General features: G+C 38.5%; 1 protein-coding gene across 2 annotated transcripts; it reads right to left on the bottom strand.

Moving 5' to 3' along the window:
- Positions 1-6,920: 6,920 nt before the first annotated feature.
- On the bottom strand, positions 6,921-20,853 carry LOC141902373 (cysteine-rich venom protein Mr30-like). 2 transcript variants are annotated; one of them, XM_074790064.1, is made up of 11 exons: positions 20,643-20,853; positions 14,319-14,332; positions 12,704-12,813; positions 12,518-12,594; positions 12,121-12,304; positions 10,980-11,101; positions 10,599-10,723; positions 8,688-8,723; positions 8,490-8,591; positions 7,397-7,499; positions 6,921-7,072 (listed from the first exon to the last, which is right to left on the bottom strand). In XM_074790064.1, exons 1-11 carry the CDS (start codon positions 20,747-20,749, stop codon positions 7,045-7,047), a joined length of 1,008 nt encoding a protein of 335 aa, XP_074646165.1. In that variant the 5' UTR covers positions 20,750-20,853; the 3' UTR covers positions 6,921-7,044. The 2 variants fall into 2 exon arrangements, with proteins under 2 accessions (XP_074646165.1, XP_074646166.1); XM_074790065.1 differs by lacking the exon at positions 20,643-20,853 and adding an exon at positions 18,768-18,893.
- Positions 20,854-21,514: the final 661 nt, after the last annotated feature.

Genomic DNA, 21,514 nt, shown 5'->3' with positions numbered 1-21,514 from the left:
AATTCAAACGCTAACATAATCTTCGCCCTATACCCACTTATGTATGTGTCTTAGCCGGTTTAACCAGAGGCGATTTTTTCCACAGTTGTGAGCTAGAAGTCCCGAGTTATAATCACTTCATTTTGAATGTTTTAACTCTGAAGTCAAATTCAACTCATAACTGTGGAACTGGATCCAGGACAATTTAGTAGGCTAACTCGCCCATTTGTTTGTCATGGTTTTTACCCTAATTGGCTCATCTTGTGGATGGTTGACATGAATCAAGTAAACCTTCGACTAAGTCGATTTAACATTTTGGCGGAAGTGAAATCAAATCGAATCGTCTAAATCAAGAGTGTAAATGACCTTGCTGCACAAAATTAATTACTGCACTTAATTATTCTAAAAGGTGTTGATTTTACGTTAAACAAGGTATTCGTTTCGCATGGCCTGATGCAGAACTCCAGAAAGAATTTCATACATTCGATGCCATAGAATTAATTTTTGGTGCTAATCACGATAACAGAAATAAATACCAATATATGTATGTGTATATATATATATATAAATATTAAATATGTATTAATCATTGCGGTTAAACGATGTACATGTATTTGTAAGTTCATATTTGTTGACTCATACAATTCATTTGTAACTACCGCCCTCTAGTGACAAACTTGGCCCAGACGGTGGAACTACATACGTGTGTATTGTATCAGGCAGATTTCGATTGATCTCTACCGTTTTTGGACTATACTCTTGTAGGGTCGGGCCGTACCTGGCGGGGCTCCTAGTTGTGTCCACATAATTTCTGGAAAAGTGCCCTTTTTTGCAGATGTACTACAGTGGATCCTCTTTACAACGAACTTCACGGGACCAGAAAATATGTTCGTTATAACCGATAGTTCGTTATATCCAGTATGAAATTGATGAAATGTTCTTACTTGGGACAAAATTCTTTATTTGTTATATCCGATCGTTGTATTCGAGTTCGTTATAACGAGGTTCCTTTGCATTGTTATATTCAATAGAAATGGCCTATTCCGGATTCTCTGCACCCCCACCGCAAAAAAAATTCGAATACTTCATGTGGCCCTGCTCTGAAATCTCGATGATTCTTATGGTTTTATACTTCGTGTAAAGCGCCGTGATTATATAAATTATGAGAGTATGAATTATTATAATCATATAGGCCCTACATGTAGTTAAATCTGAATCTGAGCCCGTTCGTTTAGGCCTCAACGAGTACGGCCTACCTATTCCAGGATGTCTCAATCTGTAACCCGACAGAAGGCCGGTAGAAATTTATGTGATTCTTATTAAGGGATCATTCATTTATTACGCACGCATAAAATTTGAATTTTTCCCCCTCCCCTAATGCGTACGTTATAAATGAATGACCCCTAAACCGGAATAGTTCAATCGAAGCCGACCTAAGCTTATAGTTGAAGTCAGTAGAGGACGGATAGCTGCGCTAAAAGTAAGATATAGGGTCGACGTTTTGTGATTTAGCAGTTCAAAATCTAATCAACGCCGCGCTTTCGCGTGCTGACTTAATTACCTAGTTACATGATTTTATTTGCTGAATTTATTTGCTAGAAATAAGTTATATATAATTATTTATCAGTTGAACTTGTCTCGTAAAACTGCCAAACGTTTTGTTGTTGAATATTTTACATTAAGTATAAATAGTCATTCAAATATCGTAATTCATCTTGTTTTGTCGTCATTTTCACAAAATCTTGCGTCCCGCGGATTTGGCTTTATTAGAGAAATCCCACATTGTCAAGAAATCATATCAGTAAAAGGTACATCAATATCTACCCGGTAGAAAAGACTATACAAATAAACCCTATCTATTTACACGTGGAAAACGACCGAGACATGAAATCAACGAAACGATCCTAAACTCTTTGGAATGGACAAAATCCGATGTATTCCAACAAAAATAAAATGCATATACAATCGTCATATCGTGGATAGAAGAATGTACATGAAACGAAACCGAACTTTCCAACTACGCGATTTAAACAATAAATCCCGTAAATTCAACCGTCCATCTACAGTGGAACCTCGATATACAGCGAACTTCACGGGACCAGAAAACAGTTCGCTGTTATACCTCCAGTCTGGAATTAATCAAGTTTTCTTACTTGGGACGAAATTCTATCATCATAGATCTTAGGAAGAGAGTTCAAGTATCCGAATAACCAAGAAGCGATAACACTAAAAACCTCAGTTTCTAATGAATTAAGTTAAATTCTATCTTATCCGATGAATCGTTCTATCCTAGCTCGTTGTAACGAGGTTCCATTGTGTACCTATGTTCTCCGATTTCCAAAATCAAAATCACACCCCCTCATGCGTTCCGAGTGTGGTGGGCTTGTAAGGGATACAAATCAAATCGAGTAAAATCAATCAATCGAAATCAAATCGTATCGTTTTCGCAGCCGTTGAAGAAGGCTTTTTGGCCCATGATTTGACCGACTCGATCTTTCACTTAAGTTGCAAAGATCGAAAGGTTCGATAATAGAAACGATAGCAACTATACGCTAAGCGGAATTGTGGAATAAATCAGAAATTGAAAAAATGCTAAGTAATGTAATGTAATTTATTTCATCATCAATTATAATTAAAAATAAAACATATAACAAATAAGTAGATTGATGACCTGAACAGAGCCTTAAAGGCTGTACAATCACTAGGACGTTCAGGCCCCCTAGAGAAAAAAGAAGATTGATGGTAATGAATGTAAACGTGTATATTAGAAATCAGTGCTTAGGATTTCAAAATCCAACATCCTTTTTAGCTCCCGGCATGTGCGTGCGGATTATAATGTTTTGTTCACGATTTGAATTACAGTATGAAGTAGCAGGAATAAATACAAAATATTCTAATATAAGACGCTGGACGACTGGTGAAGTTTAGATAAACTTGTATTACCTGAAGGGCCCAGTCTGCCACACTCTCACATTCACGCACAGATTTATGCCCCATTCATTTCTACAAGTTAGGCACTATATACATGACAAACACATTTTAACATTGAAAATATCCATGATATTTGGTACATTAGATTGAATCAATCAGAAATACATAATTGAATCTAAACATATTAAGACATTTTTATACAGTATTTCCAAAAGACGCGAGAGAATGACAATTTTTTTTGAACTGAGTTCCAGAATTTTGGGCCTTCGTATATTTCTGTAAATTGTCTATAATTATTATTTGTGAAAGTAACATCTAATTTCTTGCATCGACGTGTGTATGGTGACTGTGTTTAACTTTGTTCATTGTAAATAAACTATTGCCTGGGATCAGTCATAGATTTAAACATGAAATCGAGAGCTTGTAGATTATTGAAATCGAATATTGAGTTGTTTCGTAAGGGATACAAAATTTCAAATCAAATCAAAATTTTTCAACTAGTTACATAATCGCTATCTTAAGATCAAGTATAAAGTACATCGAGTGGCATGAGTTTATAAAGGCCTATTGCACCTCCAACAGCAGCAGCGGCGGCGACGGCAGCAGCAGCAGCAGCAGCAGCAGCAGCAGCAGCAGCAGCAGCAGCAGCAGCAGCAGCAGCAGCAGCAGCAGCAGCAGCAGCAGCAGCAGCAGCAGCAGCAGCAGCAGCAGCAGCAGCAGCAGCAGCAGCAGCAGCAGCAGTATCTGCTGTATAGTAATTTCACATAGATGTCGTTGTCGTCAGGTCGTCAACACATTCCTTGGAACGTGGAGATGGAAATGCGCAACGCTTGATCATCGTAATCACATCTTTCTTACAAATAAACGCCACGAATATCAACACACCTTGTGAACTGTTCACTATACTGAATATATACCATGAAACGATCGTATTTACGGCATTAGCGATATAAGCGATGATCCAAGTCAGTCCCATGGCGCATGATAGTTTAGCGTAAACGAACAGTTCGTATTTAGTGGCACGTTTTTGCGCAACTCTCACCTCGGCGCGCGTTCTACAGATTTTGAACACGGCGAATGCGTAACAACACAAATTTACGAGGAACAAAATTCCTGACGGACCAACAAAAAATATTATCTGCCCAGTTTGGTTTGCCATCCAACAGGCTGATCCCGTTCCGTATGAGGGGTTGTATGGACTGACGTACCGATGTAACGCATCCATTACTCCACCGCAAGTAACTATGGCACCCGGGACTAACCAGCCGTACAGATTAAATTTGACGAAAGCTCGGGGACCTTGATTCGGCCGAGTGCTACTACCAAAAACACGCGCTACGTTGACCGATAGACAGTTCATCCAGAAAAAAGAAGCCAAATAGAAGTAATGTATCGATATGGCGAAAAATTTGCAAGCTGTGTCATCACGAGACCGTTTTATTCCGATTAGATATAGAACTTGCGCCAGAAACAGCGCGACGTCGAGGCACATCAAAGTTTTACCGGGAATCGTCCTCAATTCTTCGAATTTCGCGTAGATTACGAAATGCGCGAATAACGCTATCGAAGAAATCGCCAACAAAATTTTCGAAACCATCGACGCGATCGGGTCGTTTTTATAGAATGTCATGAAACTCTCGTAAATTCGACTGATTTTACTTTCGCAAATTTTCAAAGTTCCGTTGACAATTTCGAACGAATTCGACCCGAGTACGGCGCCAATTTTGATCAATTTTACCGTGTCATTGGCGGTGAGAATGAATTCACCGGCCTGTAGCGTGACAGTAGTGCAAAAAGTGCCGTTGTTAGACATAATAGACGGAGAAGGCTGTTTCATTCGTACACCTGTGACGCCAACGGCAGGGGTAGGTCTGCATCTTCTATTTCGCAGATTGTACCCTACGGGACACGATAAAAACCGACACTTTTCCGTGAACGGGTCATAAATTGCCGCGTCTGTGCATTTCGCTTTCTTACTGGAGTCATCTCGTTTCACTTTGAAGAGTATAGCTATACCCGTGTTTCCACCAATCGGCTGGTGATGTGAAATGCGAAATTGTGTCGAGCCACCATATCGACATACAAATTTTGCATCGTTTTTGTTTTGGTGGCGATTACATATAACGCAATAGCTGTTTTGATAGAAACGGGATTTGAAAAAACTGATCCGTCGTTCCACGATAGCGGTGTGATTCCTGCATTGTTCCGCCGTATACGGATCGTCCCAGGATTCGGCGCACTTATTTTTAATCTTACTCATTTCGTATTCGCACCACAGCGGCCGCGCGCCCATACCGCGTAGGTTCCAATGTTTACGACACTCCGCGTGCGCCGTAGTTTTACAAAGCGTTTCCACGGTCCAGAATTTCGTATCGAATTCCCTCCAGCACAACGAACAATAATAGTTTCGATAGATCATACGATTATTCGTACCTATGACCGGCCAGTCGAGGAATGTATCATTATCATCGTGTTTACCGCCGCACAACTGGCGTATCGTCTGGTCCGCTTCGCTATCCGGGCACCTAGAAACCATAACTAGATGCGTAGTCGCTTTGTAATGTTTTGGTCGATCGCACTTGGCGTAACCGACGTAATCGATCAGCTTTGTATGGTCATGGTCGTAACAACAAGTACCCTCGAAAATACACTCGTCGTTGCAAGAGCAGCTCTTCGTCACCTGTATCAACGAATTGTTTCGACAAGATGATCTACTTGCGCACGTTTTGTGTACTTTCTCAAACGTTTTACTACCGACCAGCAGTCTACTACTAGCCAGCACCAGTAACAACGCTAAACTCACTAAAACCATCCTCATCGTGGCGCCTGTCGTAATGGTTTGAAATTTGGGAGGATCTCTCGAACTGATGAAATTAACATCATAAAACTCGTCGACTCAGCGTTACGGTACGCTGAAATGCATTTGGAAAATTCGCACTGACAAATTGAATTGGAATTAATGCGTCCCAGTGGTTTCAGATATTTATGATAAAATATATCACTCATTGAAATGATTGCGATTTCAATTAATCGGGTAGACGTCAACAAAAATTCTCGTTCTGGTCCATGGGATACTTTCCCATATCAGTTACAATTTGATGACCCATCCCATTACAATGTATCACGGAAAGTTTTGAAATCTGATGGGAGCCGGCAATAAAAATCGCTTGCACGTGGTGAAGTTTGGTCCAACTTAAGTTTGAATTGTTTTCGACACTGAAAGCATTGCGGAGCAACTACAGGGGCGAGTAACTATACAGTTGCCGAGTGGTTTTTAAGCCGCCGGTCACTGGTCTCGTCAAATCCAGGGTTTATGGGTTCAAACCCTGGTGGCGAGCGAGTTTCTTGGTCGAAGGTTCTTCTCTGGTCTCTCCTCAAAAGTTGGGAAAAACGAAACATCGAACCCGCTCAAAGTGCCCTACGTGGCGCTCAATGGTAAAAGGACTACAGTCGAACCTCGTTTATGCGTATCTTGTGGGCGAAAGTGAAATTGTTGTATACTACGGGTTTTGCATTATCGATCCAAATCTTGATTGATGTTAGCTGGGACCGCGGGAAACGGTTTCCGTCATGAACAGAAACGTATTAACGACGTTCAACTGTAATGACACCACTGAACAAAACATTTTGAGTTTATCTTTTATGGTCTAACGATCCAAGGCAGCCATCAAAAACGTCCGACTCGCGTACAGCTATTGTATCCATATTCCATACAATTCTATCACGGATTCACGATCTATTTCTTTATTGTATTCGTTTCTCGTGAATCCTGTTCAGGGTGAATTGCTGAAATGGGTACATTCGATTCGACGAGTGTCAATGAGGTTTCGGAGCCCCAGTTGCGGGTAGAAAAATATATTCTAGCCAAGTGAAAGTAAAGAGAGGACAACGAAAGTCAGTAATGCCCAACTTTCGACTCGAATTCTCGCCAGAGACAAATTAAACCCATTACCGGGTTTCAGAGTAAAAAAACGGAAATAAAAAAAGAACAGTTCAGTTTTTACTCTTTTTTTAAATGTTTTAATTTGCTCATTCACAACATTCATTTTTCATTGATTTACTTTTTTTACAATTCACATTTGACAATGAAAGTGTTATATTTTATGATGCAATATTATTGCGCATATTAGAATTTCAATCCTTGCATGGATGCTTTGGATATCTGCAATAAAATTGATCGAATAATTCATCATTTTCTACCAGTAATAGCTTTGAAGGGAGGCCGATAAAAGCATAAGTTCTTAAAGGGTGGGTTCTAGCTAAAAGGGAAATTTCGGTCGTTGATAAGACGAACTAAAGGTCCAGGGAAATCTTGACCATCTGATCAATTCAATATTTAACGCCCACTGGTGATCCCTCGCCACACTCAAAGAGCGCTATTAGCTACAATTTGCAATTGATATGGGTTGACCAGTCGTTCAGTAAGCGCGTTGTGCATATTTTTCAGGTGTGAGATTAATCTGAATCATATTTCATTGATACGTACATATCTTTGCATGTGTTCGGACAGTCAACCAATGCAACCTCGTTTTCCTCGCACATGAATCCCACTACCTCACAATACCCCGGATCATTGTCAAAGCATATATCTAAAATTCACAAGAAAACAAGACATATCTCTGGATAGTCCACAACAAGAACGATTTCAATTATGAGATACAATTTTCGTAAACATAGAAGGGGGTGAAGGGCAAAATTTAAAAAAAAAACAAATATCTTTTTCTATACAGGCGTTTTAAAATTGAAGAGAAATGAGAAAATAGAAAATGTATATTTTTTCTACATGAAAATCTGGAAGGATCGTGGAAATAAATCAAAACGCAGGCCTGTGCCGAGGAGAGGGGATCGCTCGGGGGTAGCGAACGAACCCCCTAGAAATTTCATGGCGCCCTTCAAAAAATCAGTGTAAAAAAAATTTGGGTCAAGATTTTTCGAAATTTGGAGACAATTTTTCATGCTTTTTTTGAAGATGTTAAGTATCGGTAATCCATTCTCAAAAGATTCATTCAGGTACCCGGGCACTTCATATTTAAGATCTGCCCTTTTTCATAAGAAAGTGCGGTGAAACGGTGGAAAAGTGCACTTTTCTTGGAATAGAATTGTCCCTCAAAAAAGCTCGGCACGGTATGGTGGCTGATAAGGGCCATAGTGTAAAATTCCTGATATGTAAATGAGGGCGCCAGAACGCCAAAACAAAAAAAAAACGTCCAATTTTCTCTGAAAGTTCATTTTGGCGCGCCAAAACAAAGAAAATTCCGTTTTGGCGTCCCCGCCAAAACGAACTTTCCTTTTGGCGCCCCGCCAAAACGAACTTTCATTTTGGCCTCCCCGCCAAAACGAACTTTCGTTTTTGCGCCCCCGCAAAAACAACGAAAAACGTCGAAATTTCTCTAAAAGGCATAAAACGGAGTGAAATTGAGTGTAATTGAACTCAAATAACAGGAAAACTTTTTTGCAAATCAGTAGATCGTAAGAGAAGACAAAAATATCTTTATTTTTGAAATTACGATAGATACGACTAAAAATCCGTACCCCCAAGTAAAAGCTATTAGGAAATCAATTAAATGATAAAAACTTACGTTGACATTTGTCTCCCTTATAACCTTTATCACAAACACAGTTGCACGCAGGTCCAGACGGAGTTCCGTTTCCATTGCAAATCAGTTTATTCTTGTTGCAAGCTGAAAACCAACCGAGCTCAGTTATAATTGCAAAGGGTAACAGATAAAGGGTTACAAATTATCAAAAGAGTGATTTCTATGAAGTAAGAAACCTACGGCATCCATCGGCAGCGGAACAAGTTTGGCTGAAATCTGAAATCAGAAATGCTAGAGTTAAAAAAACGCCTCAAGAATTGTTCAAAAGACTGGTTTTTTCAATCAAGTATTTTGAGTAATGCTTCGTTTCTTCGTAGTTTCTCTCATGCCATATTGTCGCAATACTCTGACATGCATAGCAGGGCCAGCGGAAGGTATAAACTATATATTGGTACGGCCATCCCCAACCGTACTTATAAGGCAGAAGCGCGTAGCGAGCTCCGGTTCGTCGCAATTATTAATTGCCGGCAATTAATGATTATTGCGCGGAAAATTTTGAAAAATTTACTTATGATACGCATTCTGGGAGCATTTCAGAATGCATTTTGATAGTCAATTTTGTTTCGTTTCGATCAAGCCCCAATTATAGCGGTGTCCCGTGCAAATTTGCCGGTTCTATAGCCACACATCAAGAGTATCAATTGTCATGGCCGCCATTGTAGTCCAGGCTCCAAGACTCAAAAATTGGAATTTCGCTTACCTGGAATACCTCAAAGCCCAAATTTCCATTGAAGAAAGATAAGATTCTCAAGCTTATTTGGGCAGATTTGTAACCCTGGAAACATGAGCCGGGCCGAGATATTGCGTTGCTAAGGTAACGTGCTGGTAAAATATATGCTGTAAGGAGGGTTTTTCAAACGGTGGATTACTCAAAAAGTATTGTAGATAAATTGAAAATTCTTAGACCTACCTATATATTATTGGGTATGGCCTATCCGATAAAAGCAACAATGAACAGTTTCAACAATGCTATCATGCCGAAATTTTACTTTTTATTCAAAATAACTTCATTTTCGCAGTAAGAAGCCCAAATAAATTGTTAGTGCAGCCCAGTATGATAAAATATTTTACAAATTTATACATGTCATGTTAGCACGGGTCAATGGCTATCTGGTAGTAACAACATTTTGGGATACTTCCAACTGTCGCCATGGTGACGGGATGCTTAGGGAAAACCATGAATTTTCATATAGTAAAATATATGCTGTAAGGAGGGTTTTTTAAACGGTGGATTACTCAAAAAGTATTGGCATTGTGGCGATTTGTTGGGGAGATACTTGAAGGTGGTTAAAATTAGAAGGTTGCTACACTGGATTTAGAAATCTATAGACACAAAACCGGCTTTTTAATATCGTAATGAAACAATGTACAAGATTGGGATACGCTTGAAAATATCGTAAACAGGATTATCTTAAGCTGCTATATTATGGAAATACTACATGTTTATAATATCAGTGATATACCATTAAACCATGTGAAACTATGAAATACACTTCTACAATCAGTATAACGATGAGAGATAACTGTAAATTACTCAGACTACTGAATGATACTACCAATGACCAAAGTTTAAAGCTTAAGAACTTGCGGACCAAAAACTCCAATACGATGGCTTTTTACTAGACAGGTACCCCGTATACTTGTTAGACCGTCCCGGTGTACAACATCGTGACGGCGGTGTCGATGATGTCATCAACGACGACGGCACCGGGCCCAGCCTATGTTTACACAGAAAACAAAAACAACATAGATAGACCTGTGGTCGTCAGCGTGGCAGGAATTTTATTACACACATTTTGAAACATCCTTGGCAAAATTATTGGTCCGGTCATGGCCGTAGTGGCCGTACCGGTTCCGCCGGCCCTGCATAGAAACTAGAGATTCTCAAGTTAAGATTTCTACCAAATGTCTGAAGATCTATCGAAGACCCGGCAAAACGTCATAAAATAGTTTTTCAAAAAGAGAGAAAGAAATCACGCAACAAGACGGGAGAAAAAAGGATGCTAAAAATGGAGGCTAGAACCTGGGCACATTGCAGCCGTGACTGCATCTTCAATTCTTGTGGTACGTATAAGCTATTCAGTCACTTACTACATAATCCTTTATTGCAAGTGATGTATTTTGTAAGTTGTTGCTTATCGTCTGTATGACCAATACACGTGGAACAGGCATCGCCCTTACTTTCAAATATCGACACTTCTTCTTTTGGCATGAACCTATATATGATTGCAATTATTATACAAGACATAACCTTCGAGATGAACATATACGTAAATTCGAGTCATTCTTATCAGCTATTCCTCAGGTGACTGACCCTAGAACGCGGGAGCTATTTTGAAATTGAACAAATTTCTGCTCGAAGTCGTAACATTAAAGGGGCGACCATATATAATATCCAATAATGAGATACTTTCAACATCATTTCAATATCATTTGACACTAATTGTTCACGAATTACAAATTCTAACTCACCAGTCGAAGTTACACACGACTACTGTTCCTCCGTTTTTCGACGTCCCTGTTTTCGAATCGTAAACACCGTCTGGACAATACTTCAACGCACATCCAACTTTAGTCACCTGGCTATACATCATCTACAAGAACAGGCCTTAACGATCGAATTGATGACAGTCGGTAAATTGAGATGAGTGCGCATTATTTTTATCATCGTGTTGATTATTTCACGTAACCGGAATATTGCAAAATAATCCCTATTTTTATTACTTGAGTCTAGTTGGTCTTTTTCTGACGCGTGATGTCATTTACCTACGGTGGCTGATTTGGGCCGTACTAAAAAAAGTTTCTGTACGGCTAGGGGAGCGATAAAATATTATCATATTTGCATGTTTTTTTTGGTGTTTTTTGGGGCACCAAAACGAACTTTCGTTTTGGCGCCCCCGCCAAAACGAACTTCAAACCACGTATATATACGTAAAATATTTTCATATATGCAAATTTATGCAAATTACACACAAGATCAACGCGCCAAATTGAAAAATAATTTTACTGTGGTTGAATGCTTGTTTTGGCGGGGGCGCCAAAACGGAAATAACCGCGCCAAAACGAACTTTTCTTTGTTTTGGCGCGCCAAAACGAACTTTCAGAGAAATTTCGACGTTTTTCGTTGTTTTGGCGGGGGCGCCAAAACGGAATTTTCTCCGTTTTGGCGCGCCAAAACGAACTTTCAGAGAAAATTGGACGTTTTTCGTTGTTTTGGCGGGGGCGCCAAAACGAAAGTTCGTTTTGGCGGGGGCGCCAAAATGAAAGTTCGTTTTGGCGAGGGCGCCAAAACGGAATTTTCTTTGTTTTGGCGCGCCAAAACGAACTTTTAGAGAAAATTTGACGTTTTTTTTCGTTTTGGCGTTCTGGCGGTCTGGCGCCCTCATTTAAATACCAGGAATTTTACGCTATGGCCCTTATCAGCCACCATACTAGCAAGTGAGACAATTTTTTTTCAAACCAAAATGTTTTGTTTTCTCGCGCTAGAAAACCAAAAGGTTTCGAATTCTCGTGCGAGACAACCAAAAAACGGGCCAATGTGAAGATTTTTTTATCGTTCCCTTAGCCGTACGGAAATATTTTTAGTATGGCCCGAATCAGCCACCATAATTACCTGCCGATAGTGACCGCACAATTCAGTACAGCGGTTCGTGCTTTCATCGAACAGCGGTTTCTCGCTAAACCATCCTTTCAATACCGTTTCAAAGTCGGTTGAACCTTTACCCATGGAGTAAGCCGAATTCTGACCAAACATTTCTTTCATAACTGTTCTACCGGTAGTATCTGTTTTGTCACATCTTAAAAGATTGAAATTTCCATATGGTCAGAATTTGAATGGAACGCCAGTGAATCAAGAGACAGACCAGGGCCCAGTTGTATAGACTGGATATAAGCCCAGTCCGAGATCATCTTGGTTCATGGTTCACCACCATATCTCTTCATTCGAGCATTCCATAAATTATGATTATCAACTTAATTGAATTAAGACATGTTACTGTAAACATACGTACCGGTTCATCATACCATGTCCGAATATACACGCTCTCGAGAAGCCTTCTGCTAAATCCGCCAAATCATCATCCCAAGTCTGCACATAGATATACAAAAAAAATTAAATCATGGATGAAAATATTAAAATAGTTTCACGAATACAAGAATCATCTAAAAATACAACTGTCATTTGAAAATGAACTTACAACTTCAAACATATTGGATTTTTGCAGAGCCCTGCGTTTATCGTTGAGGAAGGCTACAATTCGTGATTTATCATCCGGTGTTATCAATCCCTTAATAGAACCGCTACAAACTATAAAAAAATAATTAGTAAATAGTTCCCATCTTCATTTAGGTTTTTTTCAGTAGGCGAAGCATCCATATTTGTGAAAAATGAAGAACATCGTAATTTGTTACTTGAATGCAATACCTAACTAAATACCAACATAACAAAATAATAAGCATTGATGAAACATTCTGTTCTTGTGAATCAGTAAGATCAAAATATCCGCGACGAAACAATTAATGTCAATTCCCACAATTGCTGAACGAATCAAAGATTTGTATAAAATGCTAGAAATATTTCGGGTAGAATTCCTCGTGTCTTAGTTTATACGTAGTTAGTTATTTGATACATCATTTTAGACTGAAGATGGGTGGTAGGAAGTAACCGAAATATTTCTAGTATTCTAAATAAACTTTAAGATAAAAGCAAGCTTAAATCCCACAATGAGAATAGAACGTGTTAGGAGATTCCTCGAGCTAATATCTATTCGTGAAGATGGCTGACGTGTATTTAGGCGAAACGTGGAACAAAAGATTATCTCAGAGAGATATCTTATATTCTTATAGTGAACATTTTTCATTCTTAAAGTTTTATTCAATACCATTTTTGATTTCGAAATTTCTATAATTCGATCGATTCATTTTTCATTTTATTTGATTTGACTTTGGTGTCCCTTACATCCCGACACATCACGAAACTAGGGCCCGGTTTTATAGACTGGTAACAACTTTAACCCGGGAGCTAATCTTGTTGAAAATTAGCCCCTGGGTTAAAGTTAATTCTAGTCTATAAAACTGGCCCAAAGAGTTTATCTTGGAAATCGGAAATCGAAGTACAGATGTAGTTGCAAGGTCGGTTTAAATTGCAGAATCTTTTGTTTAAATTGATCCTCATTATATTAGAAATCTCATATTCATCCATCCTCGCTTGCCAGGGTCTGATTGCCTCCCGCCAGAGCTCAAACCAACACAACACAACCCGACGACAGACCCTTCATTGTTCCATTACACCGCCCAAGATTTCTCGGCTGGACAGGTTGCCGCTCTGCAGCCACCGGTCTACGTATTTTAAGCCAATCCGATGCGTTGTTTTTCACCGGTAGATTCACTATATCAACACCACGCATCTAATTGAGCAATAAGCAGCTACCTGTGCGCCTAAGAAATCCTGGGCGTTGTAATAGAACAATGAAGGGTCTGCGGCCCGGGTTTCTGTTGGCAAAACCTGACAACTGAGGATGTCTTCCATCCAGAACTTTACAACACGGGAAGAGTGTTTCATCTATAGTCTTTTCGTGCGGTTTTAGTATCATTATAGCTATATCCAGGAATACGTCAATATTCCTAAGATGACTTTAAGAACATAATAGAAACATCGAAATCATGTAGGCTCAAATAAAAACTCATAAAAGAAAAATCAATAAGGCAGAATGAAAGTTAACACGATCTAATCTATCACCAGTCATGAACCTGGTCATGAAGCTAAGTTCTTGTGGTCAACTTTTACGATATACAAAACGTACATATACATACCTTTGGTTGATAAACTGAAAAGACCAAAAAATGAAAGTATTAATCTTATATTCCGTTTTTGTGCTATTCTGGTGCGAAAAGGTTTTTTCTTCGTTTTTGAAAAAAAACACCTGTACCTAAGCATATTCATTTATTCATTTCAGAAGTAAATTATATACAACAATTTGTACAATATGAAAATGAATACACAAGGCTGCAAAACAACTTAATACATCTGTATTTTCAAAGAACCGAACATGTAAGATAAGCGCGAGTTGCAAACTTGGCCCGACCAAAAATGTCGGATCAGGCTCGTGCCGAATTTGAACATGTATCAACTCATCCCGTGTGAATCTGGTTCCGGAACTGACTCACGCGCTCGCCAATGCATCGCTTTATTTAGTAAAAAGTTAACGAGTTATTCATGTGTGAACGCGCTCAGTCACTTGGCACGGAGCAAATTTGATTCGCAACATTCAGTTCTACAATGCCAGGGGCCAGTTGCCCAAAAGTTGGTTAAAGATAACCGGTGGATTAATGTAATAGCAACAATGAACTTTCAATCGTTTCAAATATCCACTGGTTAACTATAACCAAGTCTTGAGCAACTCGCCCATGGGTCTCACGTTCAAGACTAGTTTCATGATTGAAGGTAGCACGTATATACGTAGCAATGGGAAGGAGGCCAACTAATGTTCAGATCAGAAAGCTGTTTCAAACTTTGGATGAGTTTCCTCCTACGAATAAAGACACTAACAACTTTAAACCCCGAACAGAGCACTACGAAGCTCGAAAACGATTACATAGCTGTAAATCCAAGGCCATCCAACGCCGCATGGTATCTTTATAATGACAATTAGTGCCAAATGTTCAATTTCGACATTTGTCTGAAAACGTCTAGATTCATTCCAAGCGACTCCTCTCAGACTCACACAAAATTATCTTTACTTTAAGCCTCTTATACGGAAATCAAATGGCAGATTTAGGGGTCATCTCATCTAATACCCCTAATAAATCCTGAAGGGTTCCACAAAACTTTGCCATTGAAAACATAATAATTAGTATATATATCAAACAATTTTGGAAAATGAAGTCTGGAAAATGATGTTGTTATCAATTTTCAACATTTTCAGATAGAGGATACCAAGCTCCCCGTTTGAGGCTTCACGGTGACACCTTGCGCCCTTCTTATACAAACTGAATGCCCTTCAAATTTTTCTTGAAATCGTAAGTAGTTGAACCATAGACATATAAACTTGAGTTCCTGTGCCCATGGTATAATCATGGACTCTAAAACGATTTCGTTTTAGAGTCAATCGTGCAATTAATCCATTCAGTTTGAATGAAAGTTCGTACCAATTACGATCTATATATTTTTGTATTTTTAATACATAGGTATATTGTATATGTTAGGAAGGTGGGTTTAACTGCTATATCATTTGGATGCTTAAAATTTATTCTCAGTCTCCGGATATTGATGCGACGCTGATTTTTCGCCAGATCTTGAAAAATAGAATCCTTTTTTTTCAATTTCCTACGTCACCCAATCCAGATAAGTAATAATTCTAAATTCCAGTGACACGATAGACCCACACAAAATTTGAAATAAGACATTTCAATATTTCCTACAATATTTTACAGGTTCTTCTCTTAAACAGTTTATTTCCCTCAAGAGTGAAATTATGTTAAACAGTTCGTTACTTACACCGTCGTATCCTCTGCTGCCCGCGCTACAGCGATCAGCTGAAACATGAAAACCAGTAACATTTCCAAGCAGTTCCGCTCAAACGACACTGATTCTTGAGTCTAATAAATGAACTCAAGCATTAAAACTTCTTAATCGACTATAAATTTTAGATAATATACGAAAAATAGATGTGAAAATTGATTATATTACATTTGCTAGGATTCCAGATGGAATTTTATACTACGTATCGAAGTGCAAATGATCTATGTTTATATTGGTGCTCTCCGCGCGTTTTCGATAAAATAATTATTCAGGCACGTTTAAGTAATTTTCGCTAGTTTCACAACTTTTTCTATCGACAATTAATGCTATCACTTTGAATATGTACACGTGTATCCATACTTTAAGGAAATCCCGGCTTCACGCAAATTATCCACCGTACTAATACAGAAATTAATGATTGTAGTCTGTCTATGCGATATGCAATGATAAGCTCTTAAATATGAAGCACCTGCTGGGTTAAGTGAGATGCAAAAAATGTATTAACATTCAACATGCAATATAATAATCAATAGTACCGTTTCAATGGACACCGGATCTGCTAAATATTTTGCCCCAATGAATATATCTATAAATTGTACCATGTACCGAGAAATTAAATGATTTCATTGCGTCAAAACGACATTCAAATATAATACTTCTATAACGAATGATAGTGATGCGAATAAATCGCGAAAATGCACCAGCATCCATTTAACGTTGATAAGACAAGTTCTTTTCCCTGCCGTCAAATCCTACATACTTTCCTAGATTTATCACCAAAAGCGTCGATTAAGAAGTTCTAAAATCCGAGTTAAGCGATAAAATCTCTAAATCCTCCTCGTTTGAAATCTGATGTGAATCGGTGTCTGTCATCGGTGGAAATGGTCGCCCCGTCGGCAAAATCACTTTTGAAATACTAATCGAATTATTTGCAGACGTAATCTATCAAAATTCTCTTTCAAATTAGTGTTTGTCAAGACTTGTAAATGGCATAGTAAATTGAAGTCGACACATATTTGACAGCTCTATTTTAATAATTACGCTCTGTTTACCTAACACAATATGGCCGTGAAAATTATCACCCAACTTTTCCGTTCCATCATTTCAGCGGTGAACCCTAGCAGAAAACGGGGGAAACTTCAGATTAGATGGTGATGTCCCATTCGGGCCACAGTAACCCTGATATTCATCTTTGGCGCCGGTGTTCTAGAAACCTCATTTGCATATCGTAAAATTTAACGCCATTCGGCCTTTTTCATTACTGAATTTGGTTTGGCGTTAAGAAGAAAACTGGTGTTTATAGAAAATTCGGCGTCTTTTTGTTTTGTTTTCGTGTTCTGGCATTCTAGCGCTCCATTTGCATACATGCTTCCGGTTCCACAGTTGTGATTTAGGTTGAATTATTTATGTAATCCTTGCCCTTGTCCGAGGAGAGTCAACATGAACGCACTTTTTCATACGCTTCGACGAATTTCATTTTCTTGATAAAAGGAAGCATTAAAACACGTTAGCTCTTCTTATCACCTTCTTCGAATTCCCAAGAGGTTTTTGTCACTTACTTGACTTACCTTTTTTCACACCCTACAGAGGGCCGCACAAACTTGAGAAAATTGATGCCGACACTTGTGTCAAAAAGCCCTCACACTCAAGAGTTGTGGTAGTACATGATTTGTACGTATATTAACACCCCGAATCAGCCAACATCGTTTAAATACGGAATTCATTGGTTGGCACTGGCAGTAGATGAGGCATCAACGAATTATAGGCCTACATGTACATTGTGAAACTTGGCCCTGAAGATTTAGGTACACGGAACTAAGGTATTGAATTGCCTAATCTATACTCGGAAAAAATTATTCTCTGTTTCACACTATTTACATCGATTTTTGTATTTAATAATCTTTTAACCAATATAACCAAAAAAAGAAATTATGGGTCAGCAATTTGTCATATTATACAAATGCAAAGCATTAGCACAGGCCTTACTATGTTCTAATTTTTTTAGAATATTTGCTAGAATCAGCTAGATCTATCTTTAAAGTATCGAATGGCATTCAGAGAGTGTAGAATTTAATTTGTAAGGATCGAGTTTAACTTGCCGTTGGATTAGCTTTCATCATTCAAGTGTTCATCAAATATAGATTGAACTTAAGATTAATTTACTACTTAATCAGCGCGGATCGTTCGAATGAAATTTTCTCAATTAATTTCTTTTAACGGCTCAATGCCAATCACACGCGTTGAGAGTTTCGTAAAGTTACTCAGGCGCGCGTAGCAGCATTCAACAGACTATTTCTATTATGAAGACAATTCATGAACCAAATGAGATAAAATAATCCGTTTAATCCCACTTGACGGTGGAACTGACCTCAAGGGTTGGTGTGAACTAAATAATCTTTTCTTCCGAATGAAAAAAGGTTTCGTGGCCATGAAAATCATTTCGTTCAAAAACATTTTCATCGTGTCACCTCCGGGGCTCTGTATGAGCCAAATGGCACTTAGAATTTTATGAAACATATCATAGTCGTGTTATATTCGAATTCACTGGGTGGTTTCAAACCTCTAATTTGCGAGTCGATCATATCATTTATAGCCTTACTGAAATAACCGAATGTATCGAAATAAACATCATTTTGATAAATGTAATGAGTGAATAGTTATCATGTGAATAAAACGTAGGTATTTTGTATTGAAAGAAGTAGTTTCTCGCTCCACTGCAAGAGGCCGAGCGTTATACTCACGATGTCAAAGCTTCTGCTTGATTTACTGGTCCTGTTACTTCTGAATCAACCCTACCGATTAGACCTATCAACAACAGTAACATAGCCTTCAACTCCATGGTGCAAGGTTTCCAAACTATCTTGCTACTGATCCGAACGATTACTAAATAATATCTTACGCCGTGTTGTGCTTTATATGAAGTTCCGATATTGCTCATTGATATTGCTATAAATTACACGTCGTGAATGCGGTATCTTATTAGTGTTCATCAAATATAGATTGAACTTAAGATTAATTTACTACTTAATCAGCGCGGATCGTTCGAATGAAATTTTCTCAATTAATTTCTTTTAACGGCTCAATGCCAATCACACGCGTTGAGAGTTTCGTAAAGTTACTCAGGCGCGCGTAGCAGCATTCAACAGACTATTTCTATTATGAAGACAATTCATGAACCAAATGAGATAAAATAATCCGTTTAATCCTACTTGACGGTGGAACTGACCTCAAGGGTTGGTGTGAACTAAATAATCTTTTCTTCCGAATGAAAAAAGGTTTCGTGGCCATGAAAATCATTTCGTTCAAAAACATTTTCATCGTGTCACCTCCGGGGCTCTGTATGAGCCAAATGGCACTTAGAATTTTATGAAACATATCATAGTCGTGTTATATTCGAATTCACTGGGTGGTTTCAAACCTCTAATTTGCGAGTCGATCATATCATTTATAGCCTTACTGAAATAACCGAATGTATCGAAATAAACATCATTTTGATAAATGTAATGAGTGAATAGTTATCATGTGAATAAAACGTAGGTATTTTGTATTGAAAGAAGTAGTTTCTCGCTCCACTGCAAGAGGCCGAGCGTTATACTCACGATGTCAAAGCTTCTGCTTGATTTACTGGTCCTGTTACTTCTGAATCAACCCTACCGATTAGACCTATCAACAACAGTAACATAGCCTTCAACTCCATGGTGCAAGGTTTCCAAACTATCTTGCTACTGATCCGAACGATTACTAAATAATATCTTACGCCGTGTTGTGCTTTATATGAAGTTCCGATATTGCTCATTGATATTGCTATAAATTACACGTCGTGAATGCGGTATCTTATTAAATCTAAACAGTTATCGCGACACGCACATCATCGGCTACCAACAAGTTTTCATTATCGATATCGCCACAGTTTCGGCCTCTCCCTCGCAATGTCAATTTCTTTCTAACGATTTTGAATGAAACAAAGTTATCTCAATGTAGTTGGGTGGTTTGATTTTAACGTCCTCCCACAATATCGCAGATTTACATATCTATTTCAAAGTATGTTAATGTCTTGGCTTGAAATATTTTCAAACAAGTGTTTGGTTCTGGACACTTCTATTTCTCTGGACACTTCTGTTGAGCGGTCCTAGAGAATTGCTGTTGTGCCCCGAGGCGTTGGAATGCATTTCACGCTCTAGGAACAATAGCTTGTAGAAAACCTTCTATGCCTCAGGCGACGACGGTCAGTCAGGTCAGTCACTTCACGTTAGTCGTGCTACTAGCCAAATAAGTATGTTCAGCTGATATAAGCCGCGATCACACGGGGACGATTTGGCCCGGGCCAAATTGGCACCGATCAAGCTCGGGCCAAATTTGACCCGTGCCTAATAAGAGAGCACCTTAACACGCAAACATTCACTCGATACTCAATAATGCTCAAACAAAGGGAAGTGGATCATTACCGGTGCTAGTTGCAATTCAAACGCAATCATTTGTCTTGTGCTAAAATTTGGCTCGGGCCTGGTCCGACGTTTTTGGTCAGGCCAAATTTGGCCCGGGCGAGGGTAAATCAAGTAAAATGAACACTTTGATGTAAAATGGACTTATATTATTACATATCATATCATACTTACGATTTTGTAAGCTCATCGCATTGAATAGCTCCAGTGACCGACGATTTCACTTCACTAACAGTTAAACCAAATAACAACAACGTCACATAAGCCGCACTGGAATTCATCGTCGAAATTTACAGGAACCCCTCTGGCTACTGGCTGGACCGTCCGATAACTAAACAATATCTAATCACGCGCTTGCTTTATATGAGCACCCATTTGCCCGTTCTCACTGATGTCAATATTTATCAAACGATAAATATTTTCCGAATCCGGGTTCATTTCTACATAGAGACGATACGAGATGCAGGGTAGGTTGCAGCGGTGTGGGGTTCAGATTTACACAGGGAGAAGTCGTTATTCTAAACACTTCGACGAAAAGACTAATGAAATAAATCTGAAATTCTTCAATCTACGCATGATTCTAACCTAAATAATTCAAAAACTCTGATTTAATTAGAACAGCCATCATCGTCCTAATTTCCTCTCATACCCAAGGATGGTAAATATTTATTCGAATATTTATCGAAGGAAGGAGGTCCTTGGAGTTCGTACGTATTGTATAGTGCGTTAGATTAGGGTAGAATAAGCTTATACTTGTTAAAAATGATTTAAGTTCGGCTACATGAACATGAATATCATTTCAAATACTCGGAATATTTGATGAAGTAGTGTCTTAATAAATTTAATGACATATAAAAAGAAGCAGTTGTTATTTGTGTACTATTATAGTTATTTTGAATACATATTAGGCCTAACTATGTAAAAATAGGTTCAACATTTTGTTCGTCATGTATAACAATTAGTTTGATTTGTAAATATTATGATGAATATATTCTATAGATTTTGGTCAATTTGGCGGCCATTTTGAAATTTCAAATTTTGCCAAT

The sequence above is a fragment of the Tubulanus polymorphus genome, chromosome 3 (genome assembly GCF_964204645.1).
Source record: "Tubulanus polymorphus chromosome 3, tnTubPoly1.2, whole genome shotgun sequence".
Classification (NCBI taxonomy): Eukaryota; Metazoa; Nemertea; class Palaeonemertea; order Tubulaniformes; family Tubulanidae; genus Tubulanus; species Tubulanus polymorphus.
This window is presented reverse-complemented; position numbering and strand designations above follow the sequence as displayed.